The following is a 25531-nucleotide window of genomic DNA, read 5'->3' on the forward strand; positions in this document are numbered from 1 at the left end:
TAGCATGCTCTTTAGGAGGGCAAACAAATACTGCCGCAACTGTACTAGGGTTCTAATTGTTGGGGGTATCGCGCTTCATAGCCCGAAATCTTGTTAGATGGACCCATGTATCAGAGGAGATAATAATTTTGCACAGAAGGTCATGCTAAGTTAATGAGGTACAGTCATGTCAAATTAGAAGCTGATTCCATTAATGGACCCATTGTGTCATTTATATTCACACTACCATGACTTATCGTAAATTATTGCAAAATGTAACTTAACAAGTGTCTTGCACAAAATTGTATTAGATGTACTCACGTACAGTGGTATTGCTACGGAGGTACAGTCGGTAAAAAGAAGGCTAACGACAGAGCGCACGGCATCCGGACAGAAAGCACCCGCGTATTTCACGCGATACTGTCGGGAGAGGGTGAAAAAAAAAGAAAGTGCTGGTAAAATATCCACCGTCTGATATGTCTGCCACGTCTGAGAGAAGATGATGATTATGATGATTATGATGATCGTGATGATGAACAGATGATGGGAAAGAAAGGTAAAATCAATCAATCGATTCGGCTGGTGACTTGTTTGTCACTTGTCAATCTCATAATTTCGGACGAGACATCTCTCCTGACTTTAGTTTTGCATCAGCTGCAGTCCCTTGGTACTCCAATTACCTTTCTCCACGTGCCAGTACTTTTTTAATTCCCAACTCTTACTCCAGTAGAAAAATAAATTTACTGCTTCAAAAATCATTTATCTACAGTTCACTTGTGTAGTTGTTTCTTGTGCGTATGTTCATGCTTCACAGTTCACACGTGTGTGTGTTTTAGAGCAAATCTTAGAAATCTACCAAGCAGTAACTCACATATATTGGGAAGATGTTTATTTTATAAGAGAAATTCTCAAACTCAGCCCCTCGTATTCGTATACGAGCGTGCGAGTTCAGTACCATGTGAGTAAGGCCACATTAATGTTTAATTATAAGTTAGCTGGCTAGTCTCAAATCTGCGTTTTTAATATGGTTCGTTAAGTAAATATATACATAGAATGGTTTCTTTCTGGGGCATCATTGACATAATTTTACAATTTGACCAAAAAAAAAAAGAGAAATCTTAGACAAAAGAAATAAGTTCAATTCAGGATATTGAAAATACAAGCACCATGGCTATTGAGGCTGCTTGCTAATCCAACCATCTTGGTTGATGAAGTATGATGTTGAATATTTATACAACAGCTTGGGATCAATCTTCTTCTCCCAGGAAACGCGATTAGATGTATCAGATCCTGGACCTTTGCAGTTGACCTCCGCGTACATGAAATTGCCTCTGCATTTTGTCAGAGAATGATAAGGGTTAAATCAATATACATATATATCCCAATCTAAAATTTAGAAAAGTTTTAAAATCGTGTAGTTTTAACATTTAATTTTATAATGTTACAAAACCCCACGATTTTAAATCTTTCTCGAACTTTAAAATTCAAGACTAGAAAATTATTATTATTATTATTCTTAATATTTTAAATGCATACATACTTTTAAATCATTCTAAATAAATTATAAAACCGTGTAGTTTAAGAGAATTAAAATCTTGACACTATTAAACCCTATGACTTAAAATGTATTTGTATTAAAATATATATATATGAGAGCAACTCGCACTGGAGACGAACTATATATACACGCACACATGCAGAAAATTCCTGGCATTGGTGTGAAGTGAACTTATCAACTTACTCTTGTCCTTGCAAATTCCAGGCATTCCATCCTGGAGGAGTTACAACGGAAGATAGCCATGCGTTGTAAAATATTACTCTAGAATAAGGACCATAGGCTCTTCCAAGATAAGCCTGGCCCGTGCCTGTAACTTCACCGCCTCTAAAAACAAAGCCACCGGGATCATTTGCCGATCCTCGGCTTTGAGCTGTGATATAACCAGAACCTCTTCCGCCAATTAACAATCCAGCCGTCGAATTCACTGAGCAGTCCTGCAGGCGAAAACAGTGAACACATTGGTGAAAATGATTCTATTTAGGCTAAAGCTTTTTTACTTTATTGGGTGAAAATGGTACCTCATAAACAGATTGGCCATTGCCAAAAATGAAGTCAATAGCTCCCTCAATGTAGCAGCTTTTGAAAAAATGTCGGCCTTGGACATCCCATAATGTATCTTGCACCCCAAGAAAACGACAGTCATAAAATGCAGACTTGTCGCCGTAAATTCTTGCCGCGAGAGCTTGTGTTATGTCATTCCCTGCTTGTAACGTGCCCAAATCTCTGCCTCTTCTATCCAATTCTGCCAGTATCTCTACGGCCAGATTATATGAATTCTGGAGCATAACAGAAAATTAACTATCTCAGACAGACTCTTTGTAATCTTCATTTAAATGGACTTGTTCGTATAAAAAAAAAAAAAAAAGAATTCAATATCAAAACAAAGAAGAATGTTAAAACATTACGTGATGAAGCAAGCAAAGTTTTTGACAATGGCATTGAACCCTTTACCTCAAAAGTGATACCCTTTGCAACCACATTGTCAGCAAATGAAGAGAAAGTAGCACTTGTATCTGTACTTTGATGGTCATCATATGTAATTTTTGTGACACCGCTGCCTTCCCCTTCAAGCAAAATACATGGCTTGTTCCGCTGAATTTTTATCTTCTCCCTGCACATGAAAATCTAAAATCAGTGAGAATATATACATACGGGAACTGAATTTCTAGTATAGCTTTACATACTTGTAGGTGCCAGCTTTGATGTGAATTTTGATCCATTGACTATTCTCAGCTGGAATGGAATCAATGGCACTTTGAACAGTTCTGTATTGACTACTTGACTGATCAACAGTGACAGTATATGCGACATTTGACCCTTTGCAATCTTGATCAGCTCTAGCAGCCCCAAAAGAAATGGTTGAAATCAATGTGAAAACGAACAAAGATTTTAAAACAGGCCGCATTCCTTTTGGTGATATAATATCAACAAATTGACAAAGAAGCTTCTTGCACAGCAAAGAGAATGATCAGCCCTAGAAGCTTATATGGTATGTGAAAATTGTCGATGAGCAAGATGGGTATATAATATTTTCGTTAATGTTATTGCCTTCATCAAAATATATGAGTTGCCATATACATTAGATATTGAGAAGGTTTTGAGTGCATATAACCTAAAATAAATGGAGGCAAAGCAATTAATACATGCAATTAAAGAAATTACAGATTATAGAGACTTTTAAAATCTATTTTCATTTTCTTTGGAAACAAGCACAACATACAAACAAGAAAGTAATGAATACAATCATTCACGGTAACAATTGTTTCCAAAATATGTGGCACCGAATGAGAAAAAAAAATCCTATTTTACTTTTTTAGGACAAAGAAATTTTGTTTCTGATTCTTTTTAATTAGGAATAAGATCTCTTCTGTCAATGTAATACTATGTGCGGGTGAAAAAATTAATGTAATTACTAGAGAAAGATTAATGGGGCTCAGGTTCTTTCTCCATCCACCCACCTTCATTAATTAATTAATATATTATTGGATATCTGTACAAAAAGACCAAAAATAACGAAAATAATTTATTTTATACTTAACTCCTATATTACATAGTAGAAAATTATCTTTGCCATGTATGTAGTGTAAAAAATATATTTATACATAGACCATCATAATCTGTATAGATTAAGTCATGTTTGAAAATAATGTTGAAACTCTATATAAGGCGTATCTCATAAGTTTTGACAGATAATTTTTGATAAATTTTTTAAAAATTAATTATTTTATAATTTTTTTATAATTTTGACGGTTGCTAGAAGGTTGCTTTTTTTTTAAGTAGCTAATTAAAGTCACCATATCTTTTTTAAGTTTCTATTATAACCATAATATCTTAGCAAAAAGATAGCTATGTCTTATTTCCTATAAATCTTAATATGTAAATAAATAGTAATTGAAATTTATTTCTATTTTGATAATTATACAATAAACCGCTTTCATAATAAAAATTATCAAACGCATATACTCTATTTTTTAAACTCACAGCAACCACAATAATATAGTTTATCAAACACCTAACAACTCTTTCAGTTGATAGCTTATTTGATCTGCACAACAAAAGCAACTTATTTCATCAGCCACTGAAATCTCAAACTGACCCTTAGAAATGAAGAGAAATGTACGCACATGGAGGGACTAATTTGACACAATTGTAAAACCTCAATAACAATTCGTTATTTATAAAACACATAGGGAACGTTTTGATAATAACCCTTTTATAACTCCAGAGCATAAGAAACGACAAAGCGTAAGGCAATCTTTGGAGAAAACATGTAAAAATATTTGAATATTGTGTGGCAATGGCCTTATTTTAATTATATTTTATCATGTAACGTTTATCTAATCGCTGGCTTACTTCTATGTTTGGATAACGAAGCAGAAAGATGAGCACAAAATTGACCACCACAGATCTTCCTCATCATCTAAAACCTGAAGAAATTTCAGCAACAAACATACCCACCTCCGAATTTTCCCAGAAAACAATTTTAGACATCTTGAACACAAAATGCCACACTTCTTGGCAACATCTAAAGCAGGCTCATGCTGTGATATTAAAGAGTGGACACTTTCAAGACCATTATGTGTCTGGCACTTTGGTCAAGTGCTATGCAAATTCTCGCTTCAGCAACTTGGAATTGACCTTGAAGGTCTTTAATAGTGTGCATAAACCAAATGTTTGTTGGAGAATTATGAGAATATGGAGGCAAAGAACAATGAAATTTCTTAGGATTTGAGACGTGTTTACACACTTTCCTTTAAGGTTTTATTTGCCCTCACCAATCTTGGTTTGCTATAGAGTTTTAATGGCAAATTACCCCCAAGATATATCAAATCCTGAATACAATCTTTAGCAAATAAGATTGTATTTCCAGAACAAGCATGAAATCTTCAAAATCTGATTTCTAATCTTATTGTATGTCTTTCTTTTTATGAATAAGATGTTTATTTGAAAGAATACAACCATTAGAAATGGTACTTCTTCGAAAAAACTCTTTTGGTTTGAGAAAGCATCGATTTACAATTGAAATCTTTTCAATCTTGCTAACCGTTTTCCAATTGACAACTTTCTGGAAATAAACGGTTAGCCGTTTTCTCAATAAACGGTGAGCCGTTTATTCTAGGACATAAAACATGCTCTCTGGACTTAAACGGTAAGTCGTTTTCACCATAAACGGTGAGCCGTTTATTCCAGAACAAAAACATGCTCTCTGAACTTAAACGGTTAGCCGTTTTCTCAATAAACGGCAACCCGTTTTCGTCCAGAATATCAAACCAAACAAACTTGAAAGATGTTACAATCTCTCTTACAATCCCCACTAGATTGTAATATTTTTCAGATTTATTAATGATAAACTTATACATACAAAATGTATCTTTCGATTTTAACCTTTAATTAGTGAGTGTATTTCAAAGCATTTACAAGACAATAGTGTGCTAAGCATTAAACTTTGTCTCTTAAGTAAATACCGGAGATACATCACATATAAGCTATCCCAGATTTCAAAGTTGTGTTCCAATAGTTAGCACTATTCCGGCCTTGTGCTCTATCTTGGATTCATGAACATTTACAAGATTAAACCATGACCTTGTTAGAAACGGCACCATTTCTTATGTTCACTTAGGTGAAGTTTCAAATCATGTCTTTAGCTACTAAAAGACTTGAACTTCATTAAGAGTAAATACTCAACCTCAACCTCGTAGCTATTTGCACCGAATGTCTCGAATGAGATTATTTATTACTCGGTGTCAAACCAGTCACATAACAACAACTTGTTATTACCCATTTAACTATGGAGTTGCGGTATAACTACTACATAGTTGGGTTACCGTCGTTGGTGACTTTATTATATAAAGGTTTCAATCCCATTCCATAAGATGTATCCTTAACTAAGTCTCTTGAAAGACCTTTTGTTAAAGGATCTGCTAGGTTCTTATTAGTCCTAACATAAACAATATTAATAACACAATCTGCTATTCATTGTTTCACATATTCATGTCTTAAGCTAATATGTCTAGACTTTCCATTATACACTTTATTATAAGCTCTAGACAATGTAGCTTCACTGTCGCAGTACAAAGAAATAGATGGCATCGGTTGTGGCCACAACATTATATCAAACAACAAATTTCTCAGCCATTCTGCTTCTTTGCCTGCAGATGCAAGTGCTATAAACTCACTTTCCATTGTTGAATGAGTTATGCACGTTTGTTTCTTTGAAGCCCAAGAAACCGCTCCTCCAGCAATTGTAAAAATCCAACCAGAAGTGGATTTATTGTCTCTTGTATTGGTTATCCAACTAGCATCTGAATATCCTTCCAGTACTTCAGGATAATCATTATAAAACAAACCCAAATTAACGGTCCTTTTAAGATAACCAAGTATCCTACCAATTGCTTTCCAGTGTTCAACACTAGGGTTACTCGTGAATCTTGACATTTTGCAAACTGCAAATGCTATATCAAGCCTCGTACAATGCATAGCATACATCAAGCTACCAATTGCACTAGCATATTCTAGTTGAGCTACTATTCGGCCTGAATTCTCTAGTAATTTAATACTAGAATCATATGGGGTATTAGCTTCTTTAAATTTCAAATAATTGAATTTAAGAAGCACTTTCTCTATATAATGAGATTGACACAACGAGTAACCCCCACTATGTTTATTCACTTTGATACCTAAGATAGTATCTACTTCACCAAGATCTTTCATCTTAAATTGTGAAGTTAAATACTTCTTTGTATCATCTGCTCCTTGCATATTTGTTCCAAAGATAAGCAAGTCATCAACATACAAGCATATAATCACACCAAAATCATTCGTATATTTAAAATATACACATTTATCAGCATTATTATGCTTAAAACCATGTGATAAAATTACCGAATCAAACTTCTCATGCCATTGTTTTGGTGCTTGCTTTAAGCCATAAAGAGATTTGATTAACTTGCATACCTTTTTCTCATTTCCAGGCAAAACAAATCCCTCAGATTGTTCCATATAGATTTTTTCATCAAGATCACCATTAAGAAAAGCTGTTTTAACATCCATTTGATGCACATATAAATTGTTCAATGAAGCAATTGCAAATAGCACTCTTATAGAAGTTAACCTAGCTACCGGAGCATATGTATCGAAATAGTCAATACCATTTCTTTGCTTAAACCCTTTGGCTACTAATCTAGCCTTAAAAGTTTGCAAAGAACCATTATTATTGTACTTTCTTCTAAATACCCATTTGCTGCTAATTGGTTGAGATCCTGGAGGAAGATCAACCAAGACCCATGTTTGATTCGACATTATCGAATCCATTTCATCATTTACCGCCTCTCTCCAAAAAGAAGCGTCTCTAGAAGACATAGCCTCGCTAAATGTCTTTGGATCTTTTTCAATATTTAACAACAATGGTACTTTGTTAAGTACATTCTTTCTATCCCCTTCAACCAAGAAGAGTAGTGCTTGTGATGAAATAAAATCCGGTGCTAAACTTTTTTCTTTCTTTTCACGTTGACTCCTCCTTAGTTCGAAAGATGTCGTAGACTCTTTCCTTTTATTATTGTTAGTGGAGGTAACAGGAGTATTAACACATGATTGATCAATAATTAATTCTGATTCAATATTAGAATCATGTTGAAATTTATTCTCAATAAATTCAACATCTCTAGATTCCACAATCACATTAGAATTTAAATCTAACAACCTATAAGCCTTGGAATTTTCAGCATATCCTACGAAAACACTTTTTATACCTCTAGCACTCAACTTTGACGACTTAGGGTCATGTATTTTATAAAAGGCTAAACAACCCCAGACCCTTAAATACATCAAGTTTGGTTTTCTTCCTTTCCAAATTTCATAAGAAGATATATGTGTTTTCAAAGATGTAATTCTGTTATGAATATGACATGCAGTGAGTAATGCTTCCCCCCACAAATTATTTGGTAGTTTTGCATTAAGGATCATGGAATTTATCATATCCGTGAAGATCCTATTCTTCCTTTCAGCCAAACCATTTTGTTGAGGAGTAAATGGAGCTGATCTTTGGTGAATAATTCCAACTTCCTCACAATAATTATTAAATTCAATTGAGAAATATTCACCACCTCTATCACTACGAACCATTTTGATTTTCTTATCTTTTTGGTTCTCAACTTCAGCTTTGAAAATTTTAAATTTATCAAAAGCTTCACTTTTTGTTCTAAGTAAATACACATAAGTGTATCTAGAACAATCATCAATAAAAGTGATGAAGTATCTCTTACCTCCTCTTGTTAAAATGTCATTATACTCACAAATATCAGTATATATCAAATCCAATATTTGAGTATTTCGTTCAGCTTTAGGAAAAGGTTTCTTAGTTATTTTAGCTTGGATGCAGATTTCACACTTATGACCTTTAACATCATTGCAATTAATCAAACCATGCTTAGACATGTATTTCAAAGATCTAAAGTTCAAATGTGCTAATCTAGCATGCCAAACATCACAAGACTCAACAATATAAGCTAAGTTGATATTATTATTATTAATGCTGAGTTTGTACATTCCATCACAAGAATACGCTTTCCCAACAAATAATCCATTCTTTGACACAATACAAGTATTACCCTCAAGCACAATCTTAAGCCCATGCTTACACATACAACTAGCAGAAATAAGATTCTTCCTAACGGAAGGTACATGAAAGACATTATACAATGTGACTTTTTTTCCAGAAGTGAAGTTGATCTCAACTACTCCTTTCCTTGCTACTATGGCTGCATTATTGTTCCCCATGAGAACCATTTGTCCTTCCGTTTCTTCTTTGTATGATAAGAAAAATTTCTTATCATTACAAACATGAATTGTTGCACCCGAATCGAGCCACCAATCATAGGACTTAGTTTCAGCCATATTGGTTTCAGTAATCATGCCAATTTGCATTTCAGAAACCATAGCACAAATCTCTTCAGATTTGTTTTCAATAACATTAGCTTTATGGGAATTCACTTCTTCCTTTTTCTTCTTGAATCTGCAATCACTTTGGCGATGACCTTTCTTACCACAAAAGAAACAATTTTCAGAAAACTTTTGTGTGCTGGATTTCTTGAATTTCTTGTCATTCTTGACTTTAAAATTCTTTGAGAATTTACTAGCTTCAACAACATTAACTTTAGTATAATCATGCTTATCCTTGGATTCACGAGACCTAGTCTCTTCTTCAATTACCAAGTGTTTTTGTAATTCTTCTAAAGTTATGTTCTCTTTACTATGAAGGAGTTTCTTTCTATAATCATTCCAACTTTGAGGCAATTTAGCAATAATAGCCCCAACTTGAAATGATTCAGAAATTTCAACTTTTAACTCTCGAAACTTAGCAACAATAATTTGTAACTCATGTATTTGATCAAGAATGGATTTTGTGTCTACCATAATAAATTCAAAATATTTAGATACAAGGAATTTGTCAGTACCTTTTTTCTCCGTTTTGTATTTGTATTCAAGAGCATTCCAAATTTCCACCGGAGAAGTCATAGAATTGTAGAGATCATATAATCTGTTAGAAAGCGTATTGAGTATGTGACCCCGGCATATCAATTCATCATCTTCACGACGTTTCCTTGCAGCCTTAACAACTTCGGTATCATCTTCTCTTGGTTCTGGAAATGGTTCCAATTTCGGATCAAGAACATATGCCACTTTAAGAACAGTAAGGAGAAAGAACAATTTTCCCTTCCAACGAGTGAAATTAGTTCCATCAAAACGATCGAGATGGACACTAGGATTCAGAAATGATGTCAAACTCTTCTCAACCTGCATTTGCACAAAATTAAAACCTTAAAGATTGTTGGAGAATTATGAGAATATGGAGGCAAAGAACAATGAAATTTCTTAGGATTTGAGACGTGTTTACACACTTTCCTTTAAGGTTTTATTTGCCCTCACCAATCTTGGTTTGCTATAGAGTTTTAATGGCAAATTACCCCCAAGATATATCAAATCCTGAATACAATCTTTAGCAAATAAGATTGTATTTCCAGAACAAGCATGAAATCTTCAAAATCTGATTTCTAATCTTATTGTATGTCTTTCTTTTTATGAATAAGATGTTTATTTGAAAGAATACAACCATTAGAAATGGTACTTCTTCGAAAAAACTTTTTTGGTTTGAAAAAGCATCGATTTACAATTGAAATCTTTTCAATCTTGCTAACCGTTTTCCAATTGACAACTTTCTGGAAATAAACGGTTAGCCGTTTTCTCAATAAATGGTGAGCCGTTTATTCTAGGACATAAAACATGCTCTCTGGACTTAAACGGTAAGCCGTTTTCACCATAAACGGTGAGCCGTTTATTCCAGAACAAAAACATGCTCTCTGGACTTAAACGGTTAGCCGTTTTCTCAATAAACGGCAACCCGTTTTCGTCCAGAATATCAAACCAAACAAACTTGAAAGATGTTACAATCTCTCTTACAATGTTTTTGTATGGAATAGTATTCTCAGAGCTTACTTAGAGCATAACGAGCCATGGAGGGTGATATCTTTGTATTCTGAAATGGTGGGTGTTGATTCTAAGCCTAATAAGTTTACTTATCCAACGGTGTTTAAGGCTTGTAGCATTACTGAAGCTGATAAAGAAGGGGTGCAAGTTCATGCCCACGTGGTGAAGAATGGACTTTGTGGTGATGTGCACGTAAAAAGTTCTGGAATTCAAATGTATGCTTGTTTTGGTTGTGTAAATAAGGCAAGACAGATTCTTGACGATGGTTCAAAATCGGATGTTATTTGTTGGAATGCTTTGATTGATGGGTACTTGAAATGTGGAGATATTGAAGCTGCAAAAGAGTTGTTTAAGAGTATGAAAGATAAAAATACTGGCTCTTATAATGCAATGATAAGCGGTTTTGCTAGGTTTGGTAGATTTGAAGAAGCAAGAAAATTGTTTAATGAGATGAATGATAAAGATGAAATCACATGGAGTGCTATTATTGATGGTTATACCAAAGATGGGTACTATAAAGAAGCATTAGAAGTATTTAATGAGATGCAGAGAGATAAAATCAAGCCAAGGAAATTTGTTCTCTCATGTGTGCTAGCTGCATGTGCAAGTCTGGGGGCTCTTGATCAAGGGATATGGATTCATGACCATGTCAAGAGAAATTCTATCTGTGTGGATGCAGTGCTGGGGACTGCTTTGGTTGATATGTATGCTAAATGCGGGCGTCTTGACATGGCATGGAAGGTTTTTGAGGACATGAAAATGAAAGAAGTATTTACTTGGAATGCCATGATTGGAGGGCTTGCTATGCATGGCAGAGCAGACGATGCAATTGAGCTTTTCTTCAAAATGCAAAGGGAAAAGATGAGACCAGACAGAATCACTTTTGCTTGTGTTTTAAGTGCTTGTGCTCATGCTGGGATGATTGATCGAGGTCTACAGGCTTTGACTTATATGCAGCAAATGTATGGTATTGACCCTGAAGTGGAGCACTACGGTTGTATTGTAGACCTTCTCGGAAGGGCAGGGTATTTAGCTGAGGCAGAGGAAGTTATAAGTTCAATGCCAATGGAACCGAATGCAGCTGTTTGGGAAGCACTTTTAGGCGCTTGTAGGAAACACGGAGAGGTTGAATTCGGCGAGAGACTGGGGAAGATTTTGCTGGAGATGGAACCACAAAATAGTGGACGATATGCCTTGCTATCAAACATCTATGCAAAGGAAGATGCGATGATGTTGCAAAAATGAGGAAGTTGATGAAGGAAAGAGGAATAAAGACAAATCCGGGAAGTAGTATGATCGATGTGAACGGTGTCATTCATGAATTCAGAACGGGAGACGGATCACACCCACAAGTGAAGGAAATTTACTTGATGTTGAAAAAGATCATTGAGAAGCTGAAGATGGAAGGCTATTCACCAAATTCCTCCCAAGTTTTGTTTGATATTGATGAGGAAGAGAAGGAAACTGCACCCAAGTACCATAGTGAAAAGCTAGCAATTGCTTTTGGATTCATTAACACTAATCCTGGAGCAACCATCCGTGTTATAAAGAACTTGAGGGTGTGTGAGGACTGCCATTCTGCTACCAAACTTATATTTAAAGTATTCAAGAGGGATATAATTGTGAGAGACCGTGTTCGGTATCATCATTTTAGAAATGGTAAATGTTCTTGTAATGATTTTTGGTAAAGTTCTGAGCCTACATACTTGGACAGACAGTGAGGTTCATTTTTCAGCTGCTAAAACGTCAATTCATTCCAATAAACTAAGAAACGCACTGCAAAAAGCTGCACTCTTATTCATACTAGATGTATATGTACTTCATATTTAAGCATAACATAACATTTTAACAACTTTTCTTAGGCTGCAGGCAGTCATTTGTAAAAACATGGTGAGTCTCGGTCGATGATCCAGAAGGACTCCCATAATTTCCATAACTGCTGTTTGCCTCATCTGTGTAGTTGGTGGTGCTCTCAGCTGTGTTGCTAGTTTTGTTATCATTGTTAGCTTGCACAGCAGCAGTCGGAAATGAACCTGCTATTGGTTTTGGCTTGGCGTCACTTTCAACAGACTGATGCTCAGTTTTCCCAGTCTCCCCCTCCAGTATAAATCTTCTGGCACCAGCTTGAAGATGCAATGATGCCAATCCAAGGACAAACAGAACTGCAAGCACTTTCTTCATGATCACCTGCACTTAAATTAATGTAAAAGTCACATGATAACTTATATTAGAAGAAAATAATAATAAATGAGGCAACTTCAACTCAAATGAGATAGACGATACTTTATCTTCATTCTGTTGAAGTTTCTTTGACGCTGTTGGTTAAAATATTTCTTTGAAGAATAGATTTTATAGGCTTAAGAGCTTAAATGCATCTGCTTAATCATGATTAGTGTGAAAATAAAATTTTGAATGTAAAATACACTAAGCATGCAACGATGTAGTGGGGTAATCACAATCTTTTGGCCTCATTGGAAGGACATTTACATTTGTGCTTTATGGTGGGCATTATAGAATTAATTACAGTAAAAAGTAAAATACCATAGTGTCTTTCCAGTCATCAGCCCCCAGTAAATCCATGAAAATAGCCCTCTGGAGCCCATAAAATTTGCTATAAATTTTAGAAGGGGAGATATTGGCAGTTTGTCATCCCTTAAATTCCTCATAAAACCCCTTTGTTAAAACAATACCATATAAGTAAGGGTGAGACTATATGCACTCTAAAAAATACTTTGGACACTCATAATTTTATATAAATTTTATATTACGAATATACCCATAATGTCATTTACTAATAAGGACAATTTAGTATAAATAAATAAATAAAATTAATCAAGACAAACATATAATGCACGTGTGCACCCATGCAATATGTAATGTAACTATAATATTTTAAATCCTATTTTTTATTCACAACAAACGCATTTATTAATTTTTAACTAGTGTTAATCCTTAAAACTCAATCAAATCATTCGTCACTCTTATCAAGGAAATCATGACTCGCAAGTTCTCTACTTTTATGATGTGGTAGAAATCATACTAATCAGATTTTCTCTCAAACTCAATAAAATTCTGCCACTTAATTACTTATTAGAGTGGCATATTTATATTAAATCAATTATTAAACCTAATTATTGGTTATTGTTTGCTAAAAGCCTGACATAAATTGCTTATTCTTTTGAATCTGAAAAGAAAACAAATGGCTTATTTGTTGTTCAAGATCTGGGAATAATAATGTAAATAATTTGCAGTACGAACAAGAATTACTGTATAATGAGTAGAGCTTTTATGAAATCGTAGATAAACTAATACTGAAAGCATATAAGAAATTCTTGACTTGGGTGTTTTGGTGCTATGAATGTATGAAAAAGAAACAAAGAGGAAGCTTTAAGGGTATGTTTAGAATTTTAAGAGTGTAGAGAGTAAAAGTTAAATATTTTAAATATAATGAATGAGTGTTCAAAGTAAACGAGTATTCTGAGTATTTTTTAGAGTGCAAATAGCCCCTCCCTATAAGTAATTGAACCAATTTTATGCTTTGAAATACCTTCACTTTAATGCCATAAATACTCTTGATTCACTGTCTCCGTAATAAATCTCCATATTCCATATTAACATGTTTCTTTCTATTATTTTAAGAAATTTTGTGTTAAATCATGACCATTAGTTTGCTGAAGAATTGTAAAATAAAACACCTTTGGATACTTTAACTACTCCATTTCCTTCCTTCAGTAATAATAATAATAATAATAATAATAATCGCTTCCCATATATGATAATAAACAACGGTGGAGGGGGATTCAACATCAAACAGCAGCCACGGAGAAAATAATATCAAAATAGTAAAATCTAGAGGCCGCAGCATGATAAGTAGAACTTTCATTCGTTTAAGAGAATTGGATTTGCTTTTTCACATATCCAATCAATGATCACTGTTTTTAATCTCATCGACCATTACTGCTTTAAATTATGATAACTAGTGAAATAAGAAGACACAGAAGAAGCAAATCAGTGCTGTCATCAATCATCATCATCATTGCCTCGCTCGCTCATACTATTGAATGCTGTCATGGTGAATTATTATTGTATTTGTACCAAGTCCTCTCCCTGATTTAGATTTTTGTGTCCGCCATTGATGGATTAAATGTTACTCGCAAAATGCTTATACTCGGACATGAGAAGTCGAAACAAACCTTTATTAAAATCAAAGCTAAAATGGTCTTGATCATGCTCGCATTGATAAGGCATTGCCCCAGCCCCTGAAAAATTGTGGTCACCAAATGGGTAACGTTAATGGACTACTAAACAATTTCTCCACCATTTAAAACAGGCTTAAATTTACTCAAATAACCCTCCTCCCAAAACCCAACTGCCATCCATTTCGTAAAACAATAAGGGCAAAATCGTCCCAAAGGAACTTAAGTTCGTAACCATTTTTCTCCCCGCAGAAACAGTTACGAGTTATCAGTTAACGGCCATATGATAGCCATGAAGCTGCTGTCATCACCACCGGCTGCATCTTTGTCTCTTCAGACAAAACTCTTCTTCTTCTCTTCCAACACAAAACAACTGAGACCAAGTTCTGTTTCAAGCGCATTGTTTCAATGTGGAGCAAAACGCACGGTTTTGGGGCGCAGAATGGTGGTTAAGGCTTGTGTGACCAAAGTGGAGGAGACAGATGTGAATGTTTCATCAGAAAGCAAGTGGGGGAAGGTTTCTGCTGTGCTTTTTGACATGGATGGCGTGTTGTGTAATAGCGAGGAGCCTTCTAGAAGAGCTGCTGTTGATGTTTTTGCTGAAATGGGAGTTGAAGTTACAGTTGAGGACTTTGTGCCTTTCATGGGAACTGGTAAATTTGCTTCTTGATTTTCATTGATTAAAATACTAGTTCATAATGTTTGTATTTGATGATAGAATTATTTTTTAATTTTAGTATTGCTAATTATTGGTTTAAAAAACCCTTTGACCTTGACTGTTAGTGACTTTTGGGATTGAATAATTTAATAGTTTTTGTTTAAATTGAAGACCCATTTGATTTGCGTGTGAAATATGAAGTTGCTTTGTGTTTATGGTTTTGAAAAATCAAAATCAGGCCCTTGCGTAATCCCATTGGCATGGCAATGATGACCTATTGATGATCAGTAACACTTGTGTTTGATGTCTAGGAGCTTGCTGAGCAAGCGTTTTCTGATGTGAAATTGATATAAATTGCTTTTGTTTTTTTTTGGGTTAGTCTTTAAATTCCTAATTTTGATAAATTGTAATGTAAAGAGAACTGTATTTTACCCTGTGCTGGCAAGTGTGGATGCGATACACCAATATATTCTTTTTGATATATTGACTTGGATTTCAAAGACACCCCAATCAAATTACATTTTCTTTGCCAATGCACTAGGCGAAGCCAATTTCTTAGGAGGGGTAGCTTCTGTTAAGGGAGTCAAGGGATTTGATTCCGAGGCAGCCAAAAAGAGGTTCTTTGAGATATATCTGGATAAGGTGATTAGTCTACCTTTTTGTTTTAATATACATTTGTAGTTTTATTCTAAGGTGTTTTGCAATGAGAAAAATATCACTCATCTTCAGAGTTGCCTTCACTTCTTGTAGTACGCAAAGCCGAATTCAGGAATAGGATTTCCAGGTGCCCTTGAACTTATTAATCAGGTGCGCAAGCAAGTTATTCACAAGTGGCATAATTATATACCTTGTTGGTGAATTGAATGATCAGATAACATAAAGCTGCTGTTTAACAGTGTAAGAACAAAGGCCTGAAAGTTGCTGTTGCTTCTAGTGCTGATCGTATCAAAGTTGATGCAAATTTAGCTGCTGCTGGTCTACCAGTGTCAATGTAAGCTTATCATATTCATACTATGTTTTGCATGTTTGTTAGACAGAATTGAATATTCGTATCAAACTCACAGTTTTATAAACTCACAAATATTTTACTGTATTTGGAAGATGAATTATCACCTTTTCAGCTCAAGGATTTTGTTCTCATTGTATTGTTAGCCTCTTTGCATCAGGTTCGATGCTATTGTGTCAGCAGATGCCTTTGAGAATTTGAAACCTGCTCCTGATATCTTCTTATCTGCATCAAAGATCTTGAATGTGCCCACCAGTGAGGTATGATAGTAGACTCTTCAGTATCATTCCTTACTGATAATAAATTGCGAAGCATCTCTTATTTTTGGCATGAAGGAGTTTTTTTTTTTTCCAGTAACTTATTTTTGGCTTCATGTTTTCTATTTTGTCATGTCTTATTTTCACTTACAATTTGAAGAAAATTTTTATATTATCTTTTGGGAATACAATTTTTGAGTGTTTGTCGGATGAATTTCCACATCTTTACTCTTCCAGCTATTTAATGATTTTGATTTTGTTTTAAGAGTTCATTATAATGTTCTTTGGATTTTTAATGTTTTAGAAGCTAATTGAAAATGGATGACTGTTCATGTTTGTGAAGAATATTGTTTTATTTTACAAAATTAATCTGTAGCCATTGTCCCCAGTGTATTGTTATTGAAGATGCTCTAGCTGGAGTGCAGGCTGCTAAAGCTGCACAAATGAGGTAAATGGTCTAACATATCTTGCTCTTTGTAAACTAATGGATACTGTTAATTACTAGGTTTTTCTTTTTTTTTTTTGGGGGTTGGGTAAATTGTTTTTATTCTATGCTGCTTGCAGATGTATAGCTGTAACAACTACATTATCAGAGGAGAGACTCAAGGAAGCCAGTCCATCACTTATCAGAAAAGAGATAGGAAGTGTTTCACTTAATGATATTCTCACTGGTGGCGGTGGTTCTTATAGTATGTAGTCCTGAGAATATGTGCAAACATTTTCTTGCACCAGTATTGTCAATAATGTAAAATGGTGAAACAACAATGTTCCAATTTTTTTTATAACTATGCTTATGAGTAAGATATATTTTCTTGCAATGCAAATCTTATTTACAGTAAATCTTTTTCCTGCTTTCTAAAGATTCACTGTTGTGCTCTGTCAGATTTGCTGAAAATTTAAACTCTTGGTTTAGAATTTTAGTAAGATGGTTGGTCAAGAACTTTTATTAGAACATTTCTTTACTGATTTTAATCTCCGGCCAATTCTCTCCCAGGGAACAGATAAAATTATTGTATTTTTAACACAATGAATCCAATAAAGGCATATTACTCCAAAAGCATAACCTAGTTGTTGGATCTGTCACGGTGAAGCAAGAGGTCTAGGAATCAATTATTCTTATAACAACCTTGGAGGAGGATTAAGTTCAACAATTTTTTTGTTTACCAGGTGGGGTGTAAGAAAAAAGGGGACAAAATCTAATAAATAAATATCATTGCAGATGAGAAGATACAGGAACACGAGTTATTGCATGCTGCATCACAGAACTCAACAGCTTTGCTCAAAGAAAAAACAGATAATTGGTCCATCCTGGATACAGGTGCCGCCGATGAGAAGTGTTCCTCAACTTCAGGGTAAGACATGTTTTATAGGTTCAAATTGACAAAAGCATTCATTCTTGATTGCGACAAAATTAATCTTGGATGTTTTGCCTCATTGTCACGTTTTGGGTTGTTTCCCCAAAAAGTCCTAAGTTTCAATTTAACTAGCCCAAACCTAAAGAAAATCTGGTCTCCTCTATCACTTTGCAGGGCCTTCAACCAAGAAACCAGATTCAAGAGCTATTTTCAACTTTGTATCATTTTCAATCATTAATTAGATGATTTTAAGCTAATCTCATTTATGAGCAGTTCAATCTTTCAGCAAGAAAAAATCTGTGACGGAATTCAGTTTTCTAATTAAACAAACAGAACCTTTTGTACAAAATTTCAGCTTGAGGTTGCAGAATTAATTTATGGACAGGTTGCAGGGTTCTCGGCGAGAGATATTGAGATATGGAAGTCTTGGCGTTGCATTTTCTTGTCTCTTCTTCACAGTTTCAAACTGGAAGGTATAATGAACTTTTTTTAAAGAATGTTGATGTATTTAAATTTGTATTGAATATCAGTATAGTTATCTTGAGTGACTAAAGATATGCTAAATGACATTTGGCATTATCTTATTTCTTGTTTTTTTACTGTGTATAAAACTATTTTGCATTTTTAGGCAATGCAATATGCATCTCCTAAAGCTATTTGGAATGTGCTATTTGGAGTCAACCGTCCATCCTTTGAGCAGACTGAAGGTATCAGTATGTTTCAAATTATACATCTTTATACCATCCAATGGTATTATCATTCCTTTTAGAGTCACCACTGCAGAATGCTAACCTTTATTCTGTATAGGAGGATCATCACAATCAGAAAGAATCCAGCAATTTGTAAACTATATATCTGATGTCGAAAACAGGTAAATAAGACTAGTTTTCATCTTTCAAAGTAAATTATACTAAGATTCAAAATTTATGCTTAATCTGTTTTAACTGTATCTTCTTTTGCTGTGTTAGGAAAACTACTCCTATTGTACCGGAGTTTCCAGCAAAACTTGATTGGTTGAATACAGCTCCCCTCCAGTTTCGCAGGGTAAATGATTACTCGAACATAAAGACTATCATCAAATTTTCAAACAACTCCTTGTTTTGTATTTGCTTCCCTCTGATATGGTTGTATCTTAATTTTAGGAAATGGCATGTTGTTGAGATTATGTTTCTTAATATGATGGTTGTTCTTATACATTATCAGACAGACACAAAAGAAAGAAAACATAAAATTTATTTTTTACATTTTCCTCGTTTAACCAAAAATTTGTTACAGTGCTAGACATGTACTATAGCTTTGGCTCTTAACTATTTCTGTTTTTTGGCAGGATTTGAAAGGAAAAGTGGTTCTGCTGGATTTTTGGACCTACTGCTGTATAAATTGCATGCATGTGCTGCCAGATTTAGAGTTTCTGGAGAAGAAGTACAAAGACATGCCAGTAAAATTCTCTTTCTTCATTTTTCATATCTCAATCCCTTGGACATTTGATGTTTTCTCATTGCATAAACCTACCCTCTGCTTTGCTTCTCTCTTCTTTTATGCTTTTATCTGATTGCTCAAATTGATTTATTGGGTGAAGCATATAATCAAGATATTGGCACCAATACAACATCAACTATAATGATTATATGCTTGGGAGAAGGTTGAATGACAGATTAGAGAGTGAGAGAAAGATATCGGCATCAATACATGCATTTTGCAAGTGTCGACACAATTCTTTTGTAACAATTGTAATTAGTTGACTGATTTATGAGTTGATTGGATTTATGAGTTGATTGGCCTAATCATTGATCAATGTTTCAGACGTGGCCGTTTCATATGTGTTTATTTGTACAGTTCACTGTTGTTGGAGTACATTCTGCAAAGTTTGATAATGAGAAAGATTTGGAAGCCATCCGTAATGCAGTACTACGCTATGGCATCTCTCATCCTGTAAGTGCGATAGTTTGAATAGTTTTGACCATTTCAAATTAGGAGTTTAAAATGCATGTCTTGTTATTCTAGAGTTCTTGATTTTCATAAAATCTTTTCTTCATTTCTTTGCAGAGTCAATGAAATAGTGAAGTTTAATGCATATTTAGTCTTTTTCTTGATCTAGGTTGTTAATGATGGAGACATGAATTTATGGCGAGAACTAGGTGTGAATTCATGGCCTACATTTGCCGTTGTTGGACCCAACGGTAAGCTCCTTGCACAACTAGCAGGTGAAGGCCACAGAAAGGTACTGATTGCTCACCTTTACTTTTCCTGCACATACATTGCTATCCAACTCTTTGTTGCTCAATATATGCATAACAGTTGGCTATAAGGATGTGCACACCACGTTAGTGGGGGTGCCCTGCTTTGCCCATGCATAATATGTGTTCTGCATTAACGTGATTGATAATCTAAATTAGAACTTATTTTCTCCTACAGAATCTGTTCCTGTGCTTGTTATTTCAAGTATAATTTTGTAGAATTATGTATCCTTCTTTTTGGTATCATTACAGCTGATTAATTCTATTTATTCTTGAAAAGAAAGGAAGTAAAATTATTTGTTCTCTTTCCTTAGGATCTTGACGATTTAGTTGAGGCAGCTCTTCTATTTTACGGTAAAAAGAAGCTCCTGGACAACACACCACTGCCCCTGAGCTTGGAGAAAGATAGTGATCCTCGCTTGTTCACATCTCCTTTGAAGTTTCCTGGGAAGCTGGCGATTGATATCCTCAACAACCGTCTCTTCATTTCAGATAGTAACCATAACAGAATAGTAGGTTCCCTCTCTCTCTCTCTCTCTCTCTCTCTTTCTCTCTCGTTACTAAAAATCAATATGCATGAACTTTTCTTTGCCATGTAACTGTGGCATGTCTAAGTGAATCCGTTTTGATGCGCTTGGATTGTTAAGCACTTTATCAAATCTGGAGTTCAGGTGGTAACAGACTTAGATGGGAATTTTATTGTCCAAATTGGGAGCTCAGGAGAGGAGGGTCTACGTGATGGTTCCTTTGATGATGCCACTTTCAATCGTCCTCAAGTAAGAACTAAGCTAAAACCAATTGACCTTCTACAGTATTCCTCTGTCGACATGTGCATTTTCTTATCATTATGAGTGGATGCTTGCATTCTAGGTTCTCTCAATGTTGGATGTATGAGCAGTAACTTTCTAGCTATATGCTTCTGTAATCTGTAGGGCCTGGCATACAATGCAAAGAAAAATCTGCTCTATGTAGCAGATACTGAAAATCATGCTTTAAGGTATGTGCGGACTTTTGAACTATCCTTTAATTTGTTTGACATCTTTTCCAGGCTCAATTTCGAGTTGTTAAAATGGCCCCAAAAATTGACATTCTCCTCTTTATTCAAACATAAACTTGCATCTCACTGTGGAATTTATTTAAGTGACAATTTGGGAATTACACCAATAGTATCATCCTTGTCATCTTCAGTGGAGGAGTTTCAAGCTCATCTTCTTGCATTTCAGGGAGATTGATTTTGTTAATGACACAGTGCGAACTCTAGCTGGAAATGGAACTAAAGGTTCTGACTACCAAGGGGGAGAAAAGGGAACTTCTCAGGCAAGATTGGAAATTATGAACCATGTGATTCATACTCTAGTTGATTGGATTACATCTTACTTCATATTTAGAAACTTCTACTTGTTTCTCTCAGCTCCTCAACTCCCCATGGGATGTCTGTTATAAGCCAATTAATGAGAAGGTTTACATTGCAATGGCCGGCCAGCATCAGATCTGGGAACACAGTACAGTGGATGGTGTAACTAGAGCTTTTAGCGGTGATGGTTACGAGAGGAACTTGAATGGGTCAAGGTGATTCACAGAATCATGATAGTCAATAGAAGTTGTTATATTCCTTCCAACTCTCTTCTCATTTCCACATTTCAGATTTCCTATCCTTCTCATGCATAAATAACATTTTGGAAGTGAATGGATGATGCAATTCTTATGTATCATTGTATCACGTCTCCTAAAAATTTCACAGTAAAGTATTTTCTTTTATTGTTGTAGCTCTTTAAACACATCTTTTGCACAACCTTCTGGAATTTCATTGTCCCCAGGTAATGTGCCGGGATTACTTATTGCTTTCATATTTGCAGCCATTGTAGAAATTACTTTGTGTTTGAGCCATTGCATTGGAAAATTTTACTTGGATTATTACCTCCAGATTTCATGGAAATTTATGTTGCGGATAGTGAGAGTAGCTCCATACGAGCACTCAATCTAAAAACGGGAGGATCCAGATTGCTAGCTGGTGGTGATCCTATTTTCCCAGACAATTTGTTTAAGGTCATTCAATATGCCAAGAAGCCAGTTTCATCTTAAGATTAAATCTTACTTTTCATGATACAAATGAATGGAATATCCAAACATTAATACTTGAAGTTTGTTTAGTTCCTGTCTTTGCATTTTGCACCTGATTCTCTTGTTTGTCTTTTACAGTTTGGAGACCAAGATGGAATAGGGTCTGAAGTACTTCTTCAACATCCATTAGGTGTCTATTGTGCAAAGAATGGTCAAATTTATGTAGCAGATAGTTACAATCACAAGGTAACAAGATCGTGGGTAAAGATAGTTCAACTGCTGTGAGCTTGTAACATTTAAACATTAGTTGAATGTTCCAAAAGTTCTTTTGTAATTGATTTTAATCCCTTCTGTTGAGAATTTTTTTTCTTTGTAATTGATCAATGATGTTGACTAAATTTAGTCTGTAGATTAACACTTACTCAATGCCTTAATTGTTTTGGGTTGAAATCTCAGATCAAGAAGTTAGATCCAGCTAGTAATAGGGTCAGTACCCTAGCAGGTATAGGGAAAGCTGGTTTCAAGGATGGAGCAGCATTAGCAGCTCAGGTTAGAAAAAATTTTGTAACCTGTTTTTATGGTAGCCTGAACTTTCACTTCTGATGAATAAATATGTTTCTTGCAGCTTTCGGAGCCGGCAGGAATCATTGAAGCACAGAATGGTACTGGCTTCTTTTCTACTAATAAGGAACAAACAATTTTCAATATTTTCTCGGACTTGTTATTCTTTCTCTCGAAATTGCATGATGTCTTAAAGTAGTTTATGGGGTAATCAACCACACCTCCTGTTTGATCAAGCAGACCCTACACCCTTATCAATTTGAGTGTTTAATTCCTTGCCACGATGCTCCCAGGAATCTTAATGACAAAAAGACTATTCATCATCCTTTTGATTTTGTTTCTGAGGAGAAGTAGCTATGCCGTTCATAAGAGGGATCATATTTCATCTTTTAAATAATTGACAAACCATAAACATATGAAGAAAAAGCGACAACAACATGACCTGATAGTGATGAAAAGTGTCAAGAAACTGATGAGAAAGCGTTGATGCTAAAACCATTCACTGTTTGGATATAGTATCTTAACAGATTGTTGAAACTGGTCCCCTTCAAGTAATTTAGGAATTTGATAATTCTGTTTGCTTTTTAAAATGGAATCTGTAATTGAGTTTGAATTTGTGTGCCTCTTCAAATTCTCAGGAAACCTTTTCATAGCAGATACAAACAATAATATTATCAGATATCTAGACTTGAACAAGGAAGAACCTGAACTTCAAACTTTAGAGCTAAAAGGAGTTCAGCCCCCAACACCAAAATCCAGATCTCCAAAACGCCTCAGGAGGCGATCATCACCTGACTCTCAGACCATTGTTGTTGATGGTGGTTTATCCAACGAAGGCAACATTTATCTTAAGATATCATTACCTGAAGAGTACCATTTCTCAAAGGTGGGCGGATATATTCTTGGTCGCATAACGCTTCCAACTTTTACATTACTAATTGTAGCATGCTTCTTTTTTGATCTTAATGTTCTGTTTTATAATCCCATATGCAGGAAGCACGCAGTAAATTCAGTGTTGATGTGGAACCTGAAAATGCAGTGATTATCGATCCTTTGGATGGAAATCTTAGTCCAGAAGGATCGGCAGTACTTCATTTTAGGAGAATGTCTCCATCAGCGTCAACGGGGAGAATTAGTTGTAAGGTGTGTCTCCTTTTTCTGTTTATGATAGCAAAAAGGAAAACTGTTAAAAGTTATCAGACTAAATTTGTGGTTGTTATTTGTTCTATGGTGGATAATTTGCGTTGTTTTTGTAGGTCTATTATTGTAAAGAAGATGAAGTATGCTTGTACAAACCCCTTCTATTTGAGGTCCCTTTCCAAGAGGAAGTTCCCAATTCTCCCCCAGCAGAAATTACACTACCTTATGATCTCAAGCCCAAAATTTCGACAAACAGTCTACAGCTACCAGTTGCTCCGTGACAGTGACATCATCGGAAAAAACCCCTCGTAAGGTCGCAATACAGTTTTCTTGCTCACACTATTATGATGTCTTTTATACTATATTCTATAGGATGAAACTGTTGGTGCGCCAAAGAAATAGACTTTCGTTCTTCTTTTTTTTCTTTTTTTGGCTTATAATTGGAGAAATCGATGTAAGGATGACACTCAATGAATTACCATGCGATTCTCTGAATAGAGCTTATACCACCTACATTGTTCTAGTAATCTTGCAGACAGCACACCGATGGATTAAGATGTTCAGAACTCCATAAGTTTCAGGGTCAAGGTGCTGTCATCAAAGCTGTTTGTTACACGATGTGGTCAGTGTTGATCTCTGTATTCATCTGTAGAAACTAAATTTGTTCCAAAGACCAAACTTTAGCGCTTACCGGGTCAGTTAATTCTCTGATTCAAAGTGTTGAAACCCCCCACCAACTGCTTTTACTCCAATTATTGATGTATCATTTTCACAATATTGTCATGGTTCCTGTCTCAGGCCCCTCCATTTTTGCCCACTTTCAGGCGCCAGCTTTTACTTGCAACTCTTTTAATTATTCAATCACAACTTGTCGTCCATCTTTTCATTATGATAATGATCAGGATAATTGTGTTTAAGGTAAGCAAAGAATAGATTGCTCACCAAGTCACACTCTCAACTTTCATTGGTTAGCTGATGATAATGATGATGATTGAGATGCTGATGCTGTAGTCTCAGTTATTATTTTTATATGAAACTTGCATTACTTTATTGATTCAAATGCGACGGGTTTGCTTCCTACTTGCCTATAGCAAACATTATATTTTATTGGACAGAAGAATCAAAATCTTTAGAAAAGCTTCAACCAAAATCATGTGACAAAGCCTACATTTAGTGAACTAATTTAAGATCATAAACACATTATTAAAGAATTAACTGACCGCTTAAAACGCGTTAGTCCTACCAAATCCCGTGCTTATCTTGCAGGCGGCCGGCAACTTCTCTGTCTAGATGCGTACTGCATTTGCTCAAATGTTGGCTGCTCAATGCACTTAATTTTTCTTCATCTCTATCCATTTCTCACGTGAAAGCCAAACTTTCAACACCACCTATGTGTCCACCTCACACCCACCAAGTTTTTTGTCACATTTTTCAAATTTCTTATGAAGTTCGAGGTCTACAAAAATAATAATAATAATAATAATAATTAGAGACGTGTGAGGAGACTCTTAATATAATTAGAACCAAAAGCTCAGTAGTCA

The 25531-nt window shown here is 35.0% G+C and overlaps 3 protein-coding genes across 3 annotated transcripts; 2 read left to right on the forward strand and 1 right to left on the reverse strand.

Moving 5' to 3' along the window:
* Positions 1–1150: 1150 nt before the first annotated feature.
* LOC18041902 (putative pectinesterase 52) lies at positions 1151–2942 on the reverse strand. Its single transcript, XM_024183832.1, has 5 exons — positions 2722–2942; positions 2489–2648; positions 2056–2313; positions 1721–1971; positions 1151–1310 (listed from the first exon to the last, which is right to left on the reverse strand). The coding sequence occupies exons 1-5, from the start codon at positions 2940–2942 to the stop codon at positions 1151–1153; spliced, it is 1050 nt and encodes a 349-aa protein (XP_024039600.1).
* A 1476-nt stretch (positions 2943–4418) lies between these two features.
* Positions 4419–12002, forward strand: LOC18040725 (pentatricopeptide repeat-containing protein At5g48910). Its single transcript, XM_024183244.1, is given in 4 exon segments — positions 4419–4705; positions 10492–11732; positions 11735–11977; positions 11980–12002. Coding segments are annotated over 4 exon segments (1794 nt in total).
* Positions 12003–14836: 2834 nt separating this feature from the next.
* LOC18040726 (protein SUPPRESSOR OF QUENCHING 1, chloroplastic) lies at positions 14837–24765 on the forward strand. Its single transcript, XM_024183251.1, has 28 exons — positions 14837–15368; positions 15915–16015; positions 16124–16180; positions 16270–16364; positions 16540–16639; positions 17026–17084; positions 17201–17325; positions 17856–17988; positions 18377–18464; positions 18620–18698; positions 18799–18862; positions 18960–19045; positions 19302–19429; positions 19828–19923; positions 20090–20212; positions 20543–20740; positions 20900–21004; positions 21161–21225; positions 21452–21545; positions 21640–21797; positions 21996–22045; positions 22153–22274; positions 22428–22535; positions 22746–22838; positions 22915–22951; positions 23489–23736; positions 23844–23993; positions 24107–24765. The coding sequence occupies exons 1-28, from the start codon at positions 14999–15001 to the stop codon at positions 24269–24271; spliced, it is 3297 nt and encodes a 1098-aa protein (XP_024039019.1). The 5' UTR covers positions 14837–14998; the 3' UTR covers positions 24272–24765.
* The last annotated feature ends 766 nt before the right edge of the window (positions 24766–25531 follow it).

Source organism: Citrus clementina, unplaced genomic scaffold (genome assembly GCF_000493195.1).
Source record: "Citrus clementina cultivar Clemenules unplaced genomic scaffold, Citrus_clementina_v1.0 scaffold_5, whole genome shotgun sequence".
Lineage (NCBI taxonomy): Eukaryota > Viridiplantae > Streptophyta > Magnoliopsida > Sapindales > Rutaceae > Citrus > Citrus x clementina.